Source organism: Streptopelia decaocto (assembly GCF_964273445.1).
Source record: "Streptopelia decaocto genome assembly, chromosome: 9".
Classification (NCBI taxonomy): Eukaryota; Metazoa; Chordata; class Aves; order Columbiformes; family Columbidae; genus Streptopelia; species Streptopelia decaocto.
In genome coordinates this window covers 11,951,094-11,965,339 of record NC_138664.1, presented here as the reverse complement: position 1 = coordinate 11,965,339, position 14,246 = coordinate 11,951,094, and the positions used below count along the sequence as shown (strand labels likewise).

General features: G+C 39.9%; 1 protein-coding gene across 1 annotated transcript in view; it reads right to left on the bottom strand.

The window, feature by feature from the left end:
- MAP2K5 (mitogen-activated protein kinase kinase 5) overlaps nt 1-14,246 on the bottom strand; it is a 126,095-nt gene that overhangs the window by 14,763 nt on the left and 97,086 nt on the right. The window contains exons 20-21 of the mRNA XM_082061453.1: nt 6,308-6,369; nt 3,999-4,044 (exon numbers count right to left, since the gene is read on the bottom strand). Of these exons, the coding sequence (XP_081917579.1) occupies nt 3,999-4,044; nt 6,308-6,369 (108 nt within the window). The remainder of the gene's footprint in view (nt 1-3,998; nt 4,045-6,307; nt 6,370-14,246) is intronic.

Genomic DNA, 14,246 nt, shown 5'->3' with positions numbered 1-14,246 from the left:
AAAATAAAAGGCCGAGCTTCCAGCTAAAGAAGAGATTTTAAACAATTACCAAAGCAGGATAGTGATATCATAAAGGCAATTTCTGCGCTAGCTTGTTTTCTGAAACTCTCTTTGCCTCTGAACAGCTAGAACAGATAATAACTATTAGTAAATCAAACTCCTGCAATATCCAGCTGTGTCTCACACATTTACATACAGATAGAATGGGTATATGTTTTTAATATGTATGCGATACGTACTTTTACCACAGCTGAAGTGCATGCTACAAAGGAGAGGGAGAATGGGAATGGAATCAGCATGAGATAATAAAGTGGCCTAGATAAAGTATTAGCCAGCGATTGATCTCAAACAGGGGATGTTGCTTCTCTCTGACCTGATTACTTACTATGCATAGATTCCATTAAATAGAGCTTAGAATGGGAAGCTTCTGAAAAATACCGTAAATACAGTCAGATGCACAGCTCCTGAGCCAGACCTGCGGCTGCCCACCCAGACAGCAGCACAAGTGGGAGTTTAAACCTTACCCATAGCCTCACATCATACTAAATATACACATGTCTGCATGGGAGCCACGTTTTAAGTGAAACTCCACGTTTTAAATGAAAACTGGGAGTTCATGGGAGGAAAAAAAAAAATATAGATACAGAAGATTTGCTAGGATTTTCCTTTTCTTGTTGGAAGGGGACAGAAGAGACAGAGGAATATGCCACAATGTTCTGCAGACTTCCCTGGTGCTGAAATGGGAGTACGTTCAATTGAATTGACTGTTCGCTTTTCTCTTTTGGAGCGGGAACAAACTGGAGACAAAAGAGCAGCCACTGTAAGCACAAGATGCAGAATAACCACCAGTGAATTACAAAGATTGTTCCTTTCCTTGGACGGACAATTTCCCCATTGCTTGGCGAAATTACTTTTTTTTTCCACTCCCGTGGAAAAAGTCTGTTAATTTGAAATACTTTGAAACCATTACATCGTTGATTATGTATACACAGAGAAACCAATGTTGTATCTTGTTTTGTGGATGGGTATACGGAAGAAAGGGCTTAGTGATAGGGTATAAATGCAGGAACCTGATTTACAGCAGCTGATATGGAAATCTGGAGTTCGCTTGCACAAGAATATCTGTGGTACTAGAAAGCCTGGCTTTACCCAGGAATTTCATACAGCCTTGGCTTTGGCCCTATTTTCTGACAAAATGTGCACAGTGACTTTTATAAAAAAGGGCTTCGTAACATGATAGACGGGAAATCCATCCCTGATGTAACCCCCTACTACACTGGAGTTGCCAATCTGGCACTCCAGGTATTGTTAGTCTGCTCTTAAAATGCATTTAACAATTCACCGACTACCAGGAGAGTAGAAAAAGATTGATGTTCTGCTCCCTTCATTTTGCGTTCAGTATTTAATTATACTAAATTGGTTACAAAATAGTGACTTCCATAAGGCTGATGTCCATAGGGGACAAAGCCTGGTTTGGGACTGGTTTGTTTGAAGCTAACGATGATGACTTGTTTACAACTTCCATCCTTGCTAGGACATTTCTTCTAAATAAAAAAAAATAAATTAAATTAAAAAAAAAAAAACAAACCACAACCAAAACCCAAAAAAAACTAAACCAAAACCAACCCAAAACCAAATGAACAAGGTAAAATCCTGCTCTGATTTATATCAACAGTAAACTGACCTTGACAAGTCCAGGATTTCACTGATAGTATTTGCATCACTTGACCCACTCTGAGAGTTAACATGGAGACATCCGGCACAATTTTAACACAGGTTTTGGAAACAGGTGACGTGGAATTAGGAAGGATATTGTGGTCAGTAATTATAGAATTCAAAGGGTATTTAACAGCTTTTATTCTGGCCCTGTTTGCCAAAGTATGGTACTTTTTATACACATCTGTACAGATACGTACAGGCATATTATATGTGTGTGCATATATATGATAAGGTATATATGAGGTGTATAAATAAACTGCTCCTTGATAAGACTGGGCAAGTGCAAGAATGTAAAGGGCTTGACTGAAGAGCAACTCCTGAGCTAATAGTGGGTTTGTTACAGAAAAGTGCCAGGTGCTCTGAGCTTGTCAGGATGGAATTCAGGGCAGGTTGTGAGGGTCGGCCCATGGCCAGCAAGGACTGGGTCACTTCTTTATTCCAGCACCAGTCTACTCCATGCTTTAGTACTTGTTGTTGAAGTTCATTTATAATTGAATAGAAAGTAGCACGGGGGGAAAAATGCATTAAACAAAAGATTTTTTTTTTTTTAAGTTGGAAGGTGCTGCCTTTTTTTTTTTTCCTGAGCTGCTATAATTTTAAAATTATTTTACAAAATACCTCCTTAAGAGGGGACTAGCACACTCCAGGGCATGTAGTTGTAAAGATAAATCTGTGCACTTCCCTGGTACTGCAGGCACTCACCCTTTGGCCTCATTTTTATGACTCTACACCCTGGAGTGGTGTTATTGCTTACAAACATACAGATATACTTATGGGGGTCTGTGGATCTGCAGATGTTTTATTTATAAGTGGCAGGCCTATTGCATCACTGAAACATGCATTTACAAACAGATATAGGTTTTATGAAACCCTATTCCGTTGTTTTAATAGCTAAGCTATCCAGCCATGGCATAATAGTGCACAAGGTAAATGTGTCTACGTCTCTAGAACCTGTTCCAAGTTTTCTCAGATGTGACTAACTGCAAGAATTCCCCAACCATCAAAAGTTAATAAAAAAAGACAAAATAAGGCAGTGTGAGCCTTTCATATGAGACATAACACCACAAAGTGAAGGGGCTCTGATAAACTTTAAGGCCCCATTTTACCAAGGTATTTAAGCAGGTGGCTAATTTCCAGTGTAGATCTACTGAAGTTAATACCCTTAAAATTAGATTCACAGTTAAATACTTTCCTAACCAGGATCTAAATTGAGACTAGTCTGGATTGTGAGATATCTGCCCCAGGGCATCTTCAGAGATTAGCCTTTAACTAGAGAATAGCTGCAATAGAAACACTTGTTTATTCTACTTGCAGCTCGCAGCAGGAAAGTAAGAAATGAGACAATGCAAACGTGTCCTTATCTCGTTAAAATCTGTTACAATTATTCCTAGATATTTCATGCACAGAAAATAAGTTATTTTCCATAAACCTTCAAGTTACAGGAACCACAGCATATAAATAAAAATAACGAAACATTTAAAAATCAAAGATATTTGATCTAAGTCAGAGGGCACCATGACTCTTATCTGCAATATGTTACTGTAAATATTTGTAATAATGGTTTGATATAGTATTCGTCTAGCTGCTTAAAACCAGTCAAACGAGCACTCTGCGCTAAATGCACAGTCACAAGGGACCAGCAGGTACCTATTCCTGCATTCTTGAAAAAGTGTCAATTGCAAGCAGCAGCAGCCGTGTCTGAGCCCGGATTCCAACTCTGAGAGCCCTTTGACGGACACACCAAAGCTATGTATTAACTCAGCCTTCACTAGCAAATCTAATTTCAGTTTACATGCATATAAGTGAAAACACTGGCTCTTGCATTTCGTTAAAAATACACTATTTTGACCATATCCTCTGGTTTTGATCTTCAGATTTTGAATGGTTAAGACTGGCAAACAATGACAGAGTGACCTACATTGACCTGTAATCCCTGGACATACACACTGAAAAAACTGTGTATTAAAGATCAAAATGGTTTTAATTGAAACTTGATACTGGCTGTGATAGTTCTGTATTAAGTCCCCAAATCACAAGTGAAGCTTTGGCCATGACAAATGTTAACAGCAAAATACCCATTAACTCCAGTGGAATCAGAATTCCACCCGTGGTGTGTGTGCTCTCTGTAAATACGTAATTGCTGCAGAAGCAAGAAAGAGTTTAGATTTGAATTTGTACATACTGAAAAATGCAGAAAAAATATTATATACTTCTATATACATAGATAAAAAGTTGAATACAGATGAATACATATTGAGGGGCTCTGAAGCTTCACTCACCATTAAATCTTCAGGTGCTGGCCTTTCCTTTGGTTGCTTTTTCATGCTATGTGTCATAAAACAAAATGTTCATAGATAAACAACTGCTCATTTATTCTACTTGCTTAAATAGTGAACAGACCTTCTTTTAACCCAGCGTGAATAATTTCAATATATTTCTTATCATGTGCTGATAGAAGCAGCCAAAATGTTAATGGATTTCTTCCTTCCCTCCCATCCCTCTCTTATGCGATATGGTGGCTTACACTGTTTGTAACCATGAAAATGCGTAAATATAGAGATTATGGAAAACCAGTCAGCTCAGAAGGCACAGTAAGTTGATTCTGATTTTGCTAGGAACTATTACATAGCTCAACACAAAGTATTATATGAACAGGTGGGAAATTTAACTCTAAACAGCTTCAGGAGAACACGCAATACCCTGGGGTTTCTACCTTAATTTTTTTCACATTTATTTCCATTACACTGCAGGGTGATAGTTCATTACACAGCATTAACCTGTTTATAAGATCATGTTTCTCATCCAAATAGTCCTAGTTTTCCGTGCAACAGGTGCAATTAGCCATTGAAGACTGCGCTGAGCTGCGTGAAGGAGCACAATAGTGTGGCACAGAGGTGACCATCAGGAGCTGCCTCCTGACTAATTGGATTACATCCAAACAGCCAGTGTTCATGGCATAATGGGCATAAAGTCATAAAGTCTGATACGTCGTTCACTTGACATCTCTTACACTTATTAGGAATTGCTTGCTTAAATAGTATATAGTTTCTTATGTGCTTGTTTTAAACAGTAATGCCTCCCACTAAAATGTACAGCCAATATAACGCTATATCTAAACCACCAGATGATCTGTGCTGTAAATCAAAGGTATTAATGATACAATTTACCTTCCCTACAAATAACTACCAGCACCTCCAATAAGGCCAAGCTGCCTGACGAGCAGGTTGGGAGCGGTTCTAATCTGACAGTCCAAAGTAGCTGAGTCCCCAGGGAAAACAAGGCTATTAACCACCATCAGTTATGCTTCAGTTTGACATCTGTGGAAATTTTAACACAGGTTATCCCTCCCTCTGCCTCAATGAGATTTTTTTTTAAATGGTCTGTTGTCATTTTTTTTGCAGGGATAAAAAGCCCAGAGCTCCACGCACACCAGGTAGTTGCTGCAGAACCCTCTGAATCGCGTGGCTCTTTGTAAACTGAAACCATTGAAAAGGGAGGCCTATGTTACACAAACTTTAATTATTTAGTTACTTTAATTAACCGGTAATCAGACGGCTTTTTGTGCCTGTGTTATTTGTTACGTACTATGTCAGTCCTGAGAGGTACTTTCTCCTATGCTACATATTCAAAATTCAATTTTATTTGGACAACTGCTCCTACAGCGGCCCTGCCATACAGCAGAGACCCTGGGAGGGCTGGACAGCCCAACATATAGGTCTGGAGGGGCCGAGGGCTTTGGGACTGGGTTTTTGTCGAGGACCATCCCCACAGCTGGATCCCCTGGTGCCCTGGCAGTGCCACACGCCGACGGCCCCGTCTGATTAGGCACAGTCCTGGAAGCGCACGATGGCAGGAGGGATGCTTCTCCCTCTAACACTTCACATTTCTGTAAAATTCAAGCTTGTTTCTTCTGCCTTTTTTTTTTTTTTTTGGTTTTTGAGGCAGTCTGAGACAGTTAAAAAAATATTGCCCTTCACTTTGTTTCTTTAGGATAGCTTACCCTCAAGATTTTTATTCTCTGGTCACTCAAGAATTGTATTCTTTATTCTACAAATTCCTCCTCTCCCCAATCCTCCTTGAATTTAAAAGGTTTTCAATGAACTATTCAGTTTTAAGGAAAGAAAATATACCCAGTGGTGTGTTTTAAAATACAACCCTCAGTAAAAATTACTTACTGAAAAGCCAATGAATTAATCAAGGCTGCCTGCCTTTCTACACATTGAGGGAATTTTGTAAGTAATATTTTTAAAAGCCCTGAATAATGATATTATATACACGAGTCTTTGTGGCCTTCTTACCCCCCAATGAATTCTGAAGGGTCTCAGAGCACGAGACTGCACCCACACTCCGGGCGGGTTTATTAAAAGAGGAAAAACCCTTGTAAGTACTTTTACGACCCTTTGTGTAAATAACGTTTACATAATTTAAACAGTTTGCTTAGCTTTGCTGCCCCATCTGCCCAAGGCCCCCAAGTCCCTCTTCTCTCCGAAAGGATGCAAGGAAAAGCCATAAGGTCTCGCCGAGCGGCGGAGTTAATGGCATGTATCATTTACATTGAGGGCATGGCATGTTTGCAAACCGAGCTTACCATTGAGTGATGAAGTGTACAAATGGCTCCGAGAACTCCCCGGCTGGAAGGACGGGCGATTCCTGCAATTGGATTGAAACAAGAAGCAGAGTCAGAAGGAAAGAAGATAATTTTATAAATACATACACATACATATTTATATATACATATACATATTTTTAAGAGTAACACAACAGCGACAACAACAATAAAAAAAAAATAAAAGGAAAAAACACACCTCAGAAGCGACAAAGCCCCCTTTTCACACAGTGAATTTGAGGGAGAAAGGTACAAATTCTTCCGAGAATGTGTTATAAAACACTGAATTTCAACTAATGAGTATTACACAATGGGTAAAAACATGTGGAAAGACACTGAGGGGAGGTGAAAAAAGGACAATGATAGCCACAGGGTAAAAAGGAAGGTAGGGAAAGTGTAAATGAGAAATTAATGATTATTTAAGTAACACACAAATGGTCTTGTAATTAACAAAGAGCTGTGAAATTATTCTTGTGTTGACCTTTGTTTCTTTCACTGCATTTGCTATTTATTTACACTCATGTTTATTTACACTTATTCATTTTAGAGGCTGTGCTTATATGCTGTCTGTTCTAGACTTAAAAGGCAAAAGAATTTTTAAGAGGAAAAAAAAAATGCAGGATTTCCCAGTCTAGTGTCAGAAAATAACCACCCGGTATTTATGAAAGAAAACAAAAACGAAATAAAAAAATTAAGAGCACAAGAAAAAATAAAAAATACAAACAGGGCACAAACAACATCACCATTTGCAAAGAAGAGCTTTACGAATTTAGGAGTTTTTCCAAGAATGACAGAGAGCTCCACTGTGTTTATGGTGTAACAGCTCAGGATGTAATGAAATTACACTGCAGAGTACTTTAACAGTGTCATCTCATTAGACCTACAGTTGGAACAAGAGAGCCACATAAAACAGGCAGCTGCAAATGACTCCATTCTCATCTATTCTCATTTGCTATTAAAAATACCTTTCGGCGGCTTTTTTCCTCCCTGACATCCCTACACAAAGTACCCTGCAAAGTATGATACATGCACCTATTTAAATTAACAAAGGAATGACTTATTTTAATCTCACTGTGCTTTGGAGTGCTTTGGCCATTTGGATGAGCAATATATCATTACATACAACCTTCCAGCGCTGCAGGCAAGAAACTCGGAGCGTGCAGCATTTGGTGGGAGCCAAACAATTTCTCTAGCACACAACTGTGTCAAATGCATGCATGTATTCATTATTGAGAACACGAGGAAATAGCTTTGATGTAGTGGAAAAAAGAAGATGATAAAAGCACCTCTGCAATGTGTGTGCCATTATCAATGGTGGCAGATAGACACGACTGCAGAGCCTCCTATGTGATTAGTAAATATACATATAATTGCTGTGGCCAATTATCAGAAAAATGAGATCGGTAATTACAAGACAGAAAATTAACTAGAACTCTTATTAAGGCTTTGTTTCCAATTCAAACAATTGGAAACTGCTGGAAAATACAATTAAATCAAAAGTAACTGAAGAGTAAAAGGAGAAGCCAAAATTGCTTGACAATTTTTAAAGACTTCTATTAAATACAAGGAGCGTTTGATACAACATGCCCAAATTCTCTTTGAACTTAGACCGGGTGAGGGTGAGGTTATTGTTTCTAAACTTATAAATGACATCAATATAGGAAGGTTTCCACTGGAGAGTGGACGGAACACAGGGAAATAAGCAGCACAATTAAACTTTCTTCACTTTAAAGAACCACATATGAAAATTATTTATATTGATACAGAAAACACAGAGCAAAACGTCAGGCTTGGAGCCCAGCAGGTTTTGCCTCTCCCCATCGTTTTCTCTTCTCCAGCAGAACCTTCCTGGGCTTGTACCTGAAGTGGCAAAAGCCACTTTCCCAGGTGGGACAGACTCAAAGCAGAGTGGGGAAGAATCATATATATAGTTTTCAAAATGACATATATTAATTATACATTATATGTTATATATATAAATATATATATATATATAAAAATTATATATATATATAAATTACAGGAAGAAGTGATCAGAACCCATTTTCCAGGGAACTGGCTCTGAACCCATTTTCCAGGGAACCTACCCCTGCTGTTTATTTTAAATAGAACGTAAGTGAGGGCTCATGCCAGTCCACGCTGGGCAACAGGGCAGGCGGATGGCACTTCACACTCATTTGGTAGGTGATAATTTCTGCAATCACAAAGAGACGATGCACCCATAATAGAGTGAAACTTCACTGTGGGTGGGGAGAAGAAGCTGATGAAAGGCTCTGAAACCACCAGTGTTTCACTTTGGCTACCCGAGGCTAAGCTGGCATCAGGGTTCATAGAATCACAGGATGGTTTGGGTTGAAGGGACCTTCCCAGCTCCCCGAGTGCCACCCCTGCCATGAGCAGGGACATCTTCACCAGCTCAGGTTGCTCAGAGCCCCGTCCAGCCTGGCCTGGGATGTCTCCAGGGATGGTTCATCCACCACCTCTCTGGGCAACCTGGGCCAGGCTCTCACCACCCTCAGGGGCAACAATTTCTTCCTCATGTCCAGCCTGAATCTCCCTCCTTTAGTTTAAAACCATCACCCCTTGTCCTATGACAACATGCCCTGCTAACAAGTCTGTCCCCATCTTTCTTATCAACTGGGTGTCGGTATGAAAATATGATACTTTAATTCAGTCTTCCCAAGGATTTTAGACTGGGTGCCCACACATTTATTGGCTACGTGCCTGACAAATTGCAAGTCTTTTGGGAGAGAGCATCCATCTCAAGAAAACAGTTGCTGGCGAATGTTTTTGAGGGCAAATACATCAGTGCAGATAAAAACTTAAATCTCATTCCTGTACATATGAACCAATTCTTGCTTTACAGTACAGGTAAGACAGGGGAAAAGGAGGCAGGTTTTGGTTTTAGCTGAACCAGGGAAGCACAGACCCTCAACTGCTTCCAACGGTGAACACCAAAAAGCTGCCTCAAACACTGAATTTTACCTTAATTAGAAAGAGAAAACATCCATTCAGTTATGCTATCTACCCAGGGAAACCAATGACCAAGATATTTCAATTTGGGTAGCAGAAAGGTGAGAGTATTTTGTAGTTCTAATTTCTAATAAGAGACAGTGTTGCTATTGCTACTTCTGCAATTGAGCAATCACGATGTTGTTGTATAAGAGCAAAAATTTCTAAAACTATATAAAATAAAAGCATCCTCTATTGGATCCCGAAGTTCCCCAGACTTTGCCTGAGACTTGAAGGGAGGGGAATATGAGGAGATAAAGCAAAGCTACGTGTGTCTACCACTGTCTGTATGATGCAACATGGTCACATCTGATGGAACCATAGTGAGTGGTCCAGCTGCACCCCAATGCCCTCCGCCTGATTTTACCCACCTGCACAATGAAATCATACTTTAGAGGCAAAAAAGTAGAAACCTGAGATTTTAAAGGCAAGAGGAATGGGTATACTCATTTTAAACTAGGAGATGGTTCTTTCATTTTCATTAAATACCGTATCTTTTAACCAATATCATGCAGACCTATATATTGGGGATGCTGCTAAAACTGCAGTGCAGACACAAGGATCAATGTACTACTGGCCTCTTACACCCCCAGGCAGCTTATTCCCACAACTGGGTATTGCCCTAAGCATCCAAGTAACATTCCACAAGCGGGGTCTGCCGCAGGAGACAACAAGATCAGCCTCTGATTTCTCAAAGCCAGCCGAACTGTGCACACACAGAGAGAACGGGGAAGGGCAAGAGGAAAAAAAAGTTTGAGTGATGCCTTTGCCTTGTGAATAATGAACAGTTCAAGAAGGTCAACCCATTACAACTGAAACCGTTTAATTATTAATTATGCACAATCTATGAGCAAAAGGACAAGTTCAGAATGTTTAATGTGTGGTAACTCCAACTGGACCCTCTCTTGGCATTTTGTTATTAGCACTTGTCAGCAAGGTGCTCAGGCATAAAGAAAAAAGCACAGCAGCAGAAAATCGGAGCTAGCGAGAGCAGGGAGGGCTTCAAACTTCAAACACTGCTCCTAATATTTAATTTATAGAGTGCCAAGGCTCTGGTATAAACCTTATTGACTTCCACGGAGTTCGGGGAACTCGTATTATCTAAATGAAGACCTGGGAATGAGAATACTGAGACAATCCCTCCAAAAGCATCCTCTTTTGAAGGGAGTGATAACATAACTGTCTGTATCTTCTTTTTTCTCCACAGGTCGGAAGAAAGGAAGAGTGAACCACCTAACAGTCTGTCCAAAAGTCAACCAACCATTTGCAAACTATGCAACAAGAGCCTGAGTTACAGGTTTGAGCATTATCCTCACCTCTATCTCAAACCCATTAACTCAAGTGTCTCCTGATCTGTTTGCTCCCACAGTAGCAAAGATGCTCCTGAGGCTCAGGAAATGAATAATGTTCATCAAACTCACAAATAAATATGGATAAGGCACCCTTCCCCTCTTTTGGAGGTTTACCTGGACAAACTCAAGATGCAAATTCAACAGATACAGCTCTGAGTTGCTTATTTTCTTTGGAAACAGTCATGTCCATGAAATTTGGGAGTATTTCTTGACTGGCAACAAACATTGACAGCATCCTGTGATTTACACACCTTCAGAGGTCCTACCCCAATATACAGTTTCTTGAGAGTGAAACATTTTCTCAAAGCAACTGGAAGTCTGAGATGTATCACATCCATTCTGAAGAAAGAGAAAATCCACGATTCTCCCTGTAACAGGAAAAATCAGCAGATAGAGCTTTCTCCCTAAAACCCTCAAAAAAGGCAAAGCCCCCAGCAGCTATGTGTTAAGATCAAACCTTGGTATTTTGAGCCAGCTTGTCTAGACCATGTTTTTGCCAAGAAAGGTTGGACCAGATGATCCTTGTGATCCCTTCAAACCTGGGGTTCTATGATTCTACGATTCTGATTCCCAGTGGAACCTCACACTCAGTGCAAGTAGATTTCACCCTTCTCCACTAACTCCCTCTCTGCAAAGGGTTACATTTCCCCGTTCCCCACAGCTATTGCTGTTTTGCAATGCTCCCTCCTCGGTGGGAAGGCTTGTGCAGAAGGAAATGCCATGGTCCTATGGCTCGATGGCCACAAGAGGGGAGTTAGCAGAACCCAGCAAACCAAACTCCAGCTCCTCTCTCCTCTGGGTTTCCCCAGCACACCCTGTCTTGGAAATTATCATCTCCTCTGGGTAAATACGCCTATTCTGCAACTCGTCCATTGACGCTGAAATGGCAGTATTTAATAAATAACTCGTGTGCTTTACAAAGCATTTCTGGCTTATCACTTCAGCCTAAAAAATCTCCAGGATTAAAGAATTTTTATGCACTCCAGCTCCTCTTTTACTAAAGCTTTCAAAGAATACACGTATTTTTATATAGTGGTTGCATTTTACTTTGTGGCCAAATTGTGTTTTTTTAATTTTTTTTTTTTCCAGGCAAACGAAGTTTTAGATGCACCAGAAATGCTGCCAGGAGCAATTACATGTAATAAATGCACTGCAGTCATTGAGCTGTTTCAAACGAGACCAGCAAATTACAAGATTATACACGTTGAGATTTACTCCTACAAGGACAACTCTCTTTTACTGCATTCCTAAAAAAAAACAAAACAACAAAAAAACCCATTCCATTTCTGACTTTCCAGCCAACCTACTTCAAAAGCCCTGCACAAACCTAATGGCAGGTGATTTCCTACAAGTAACAAGTTTGCAGAAGACAGCAATGTCTGGAGGTGGCTCAGAGGCCCCGACTTGAAAGAATTTCTGGATTGTCCCACCCCCAGCAGGAAGGTGAGCGATGATTACATCTCCGTGCCAGGTCGCTTCTTGCTCTTTTCTTAGTAGCAGATGCCAAATGTGACAAATTATACGCGGGGGCATTTTGGTGTGAAGTTCCGTCTGCTGGGATTGGAGTGTCAGCAGTAAACTCATTTATTTCCAGATCTCTTAGCTGGACGGGAACCAAGGTCGAGAGGCCGGTGTTTTATCCACCAAAACACTCAGCCTACCTTTAACACCTCAAACCGCTGGAGAACCGGCTATTCTCTCAGCTGCGCTACCTGCTCCCCAAGTTCTTGAAAACATCACGTATGTGTAACCTACATTCGCACCGAACACAAGGAGATGCTTCTGGTTAAATAACTCAGTAGATACTTGAAGCTATTCAGTTGTCGCTTTTGCAGCATTTGCTATTGCGGGATATTTTTTTCAGAGCCCAGAAGAGTGATGGAAAGAAGCGGAAGAGTGTAATTAACATCAGGAATAAACCAGAACGTATGACATGACATTTTCTACCTCTTGCCAGGCTTTTTACTTGTTAGTGGGGCTCTCCAAAGGGCCTTGCAGATAAGCGTACAGCTAGCTGGAAAAACAGGTTAATCCTTTAACCGTAACTGTAATTGCTTTCTCTCTAAAGCAAACATCAGAATTTTTTCCTCTCATTGCTGGTCTCTTGTCGATCATAAGGCAGCAGAGCACAGCGGTGTTGTGGGTAGATACACACGCACATTTCAAATAGCTAAGGCACAGCAGCATGAAACACAGCCTCTACCTGCTCACACCGAAGGGACCCCATTGAAAAAACTCAAACCATTTATTGTTCCCTTCTTCCTCTGTACACTCCCAATGCATTTTTATTGCTTTTTCATAAAACACTGCTGCAAATAATCAAGCATGACCATTGACATCCACAAGATTGAGTTTTAGGAACCATTAAATGAGCTTGCCCTCTTGGGAAGGTTCTTGCTCAGGTTGGTCTAAAGGTAATTATTCAGCAATTCCTACCTGTGGTTTTACCTTGTTCCTATATAAGTCTCTGAATCTCATACACTAGTAAGGTCACAGTTTCTGTCTCAATAAGAATATACCCTAAACCAACCTATCCACACGACAAATTGTGGTGGGTTTGTACACACGTGTGCAAACACATGTGTATATCCTAACACCGGCTTTTCTTGCACAGAAATCTTCAAAACTCCAGAAATGTTCTGAGTTAAATATAGCTGTTCATACACTTAAATCAATAGATGAGACTCTAAAGTGAAATTCCCAAAGAAAAAATAAATTCTTGTTTCATTCTGAGCTTTTGAAGTTTTCTACTTCATTTATAGACGTAGCAAAATGTAGCACTGATGCATGAGGTTAAAAAATTCAGCACTTGAGAGGCAATGGTCTTCATTGTGTTCTTTGATCAAGCTGAACATCCTGGGAATTTTTAAGGCCATGCGACAGCAATAGATAGAGGAATATATTTAACCAGGTAAAACCAGAAGGGAATAGAAACAACTATATAGGATACATGTATTAAGCCAAGTTATTTTCTTCCATTGGAAAATTTCAAAATTTACTGACACTGAAATGCTTCATAGCTCAGTGTCAACACTAGACTAGCATTGACTGAGGCTGCTAAATGTTTCTTGAGTACTAATTTATGAAGAAAAAAAAATTAGTATTTGATTTGTGGAGTTTATGAAGTCCTTGAGCTCAATTAAACTGCAGTCTTGTGAGACCGAGTGTCTGTGGGGGCACTGAGCAGAACTGCTCAGGAAACTCATGGAAAGCTTCTCACTACCTACTCACGAAGCTATCACAGTAAGGATTCACACATCCAACTAATTAATTTTTCTTTTAAATTTCTGCCTGGCTCATCAAAATAGGCAGTTTTTTCAATGCTGCCTCCTATTTGTAAAAATAGGATTTGCTCTTGGATTCTTCACTCCTTGAGCTTCAAATGTAATTGGAATAATACAACAATTTAACTAAAACTGATGGACAAAATTCAGTTATTTTCCTCCCTGATTCAATACAGTTAAAAAAAAAAAAGCCAAACCCACCACTGAAGTCACTATTACCCTGAGACAAGCAATGGAAACCAAAATGAACTTATTTCAGGTTCTGAAGAAGAA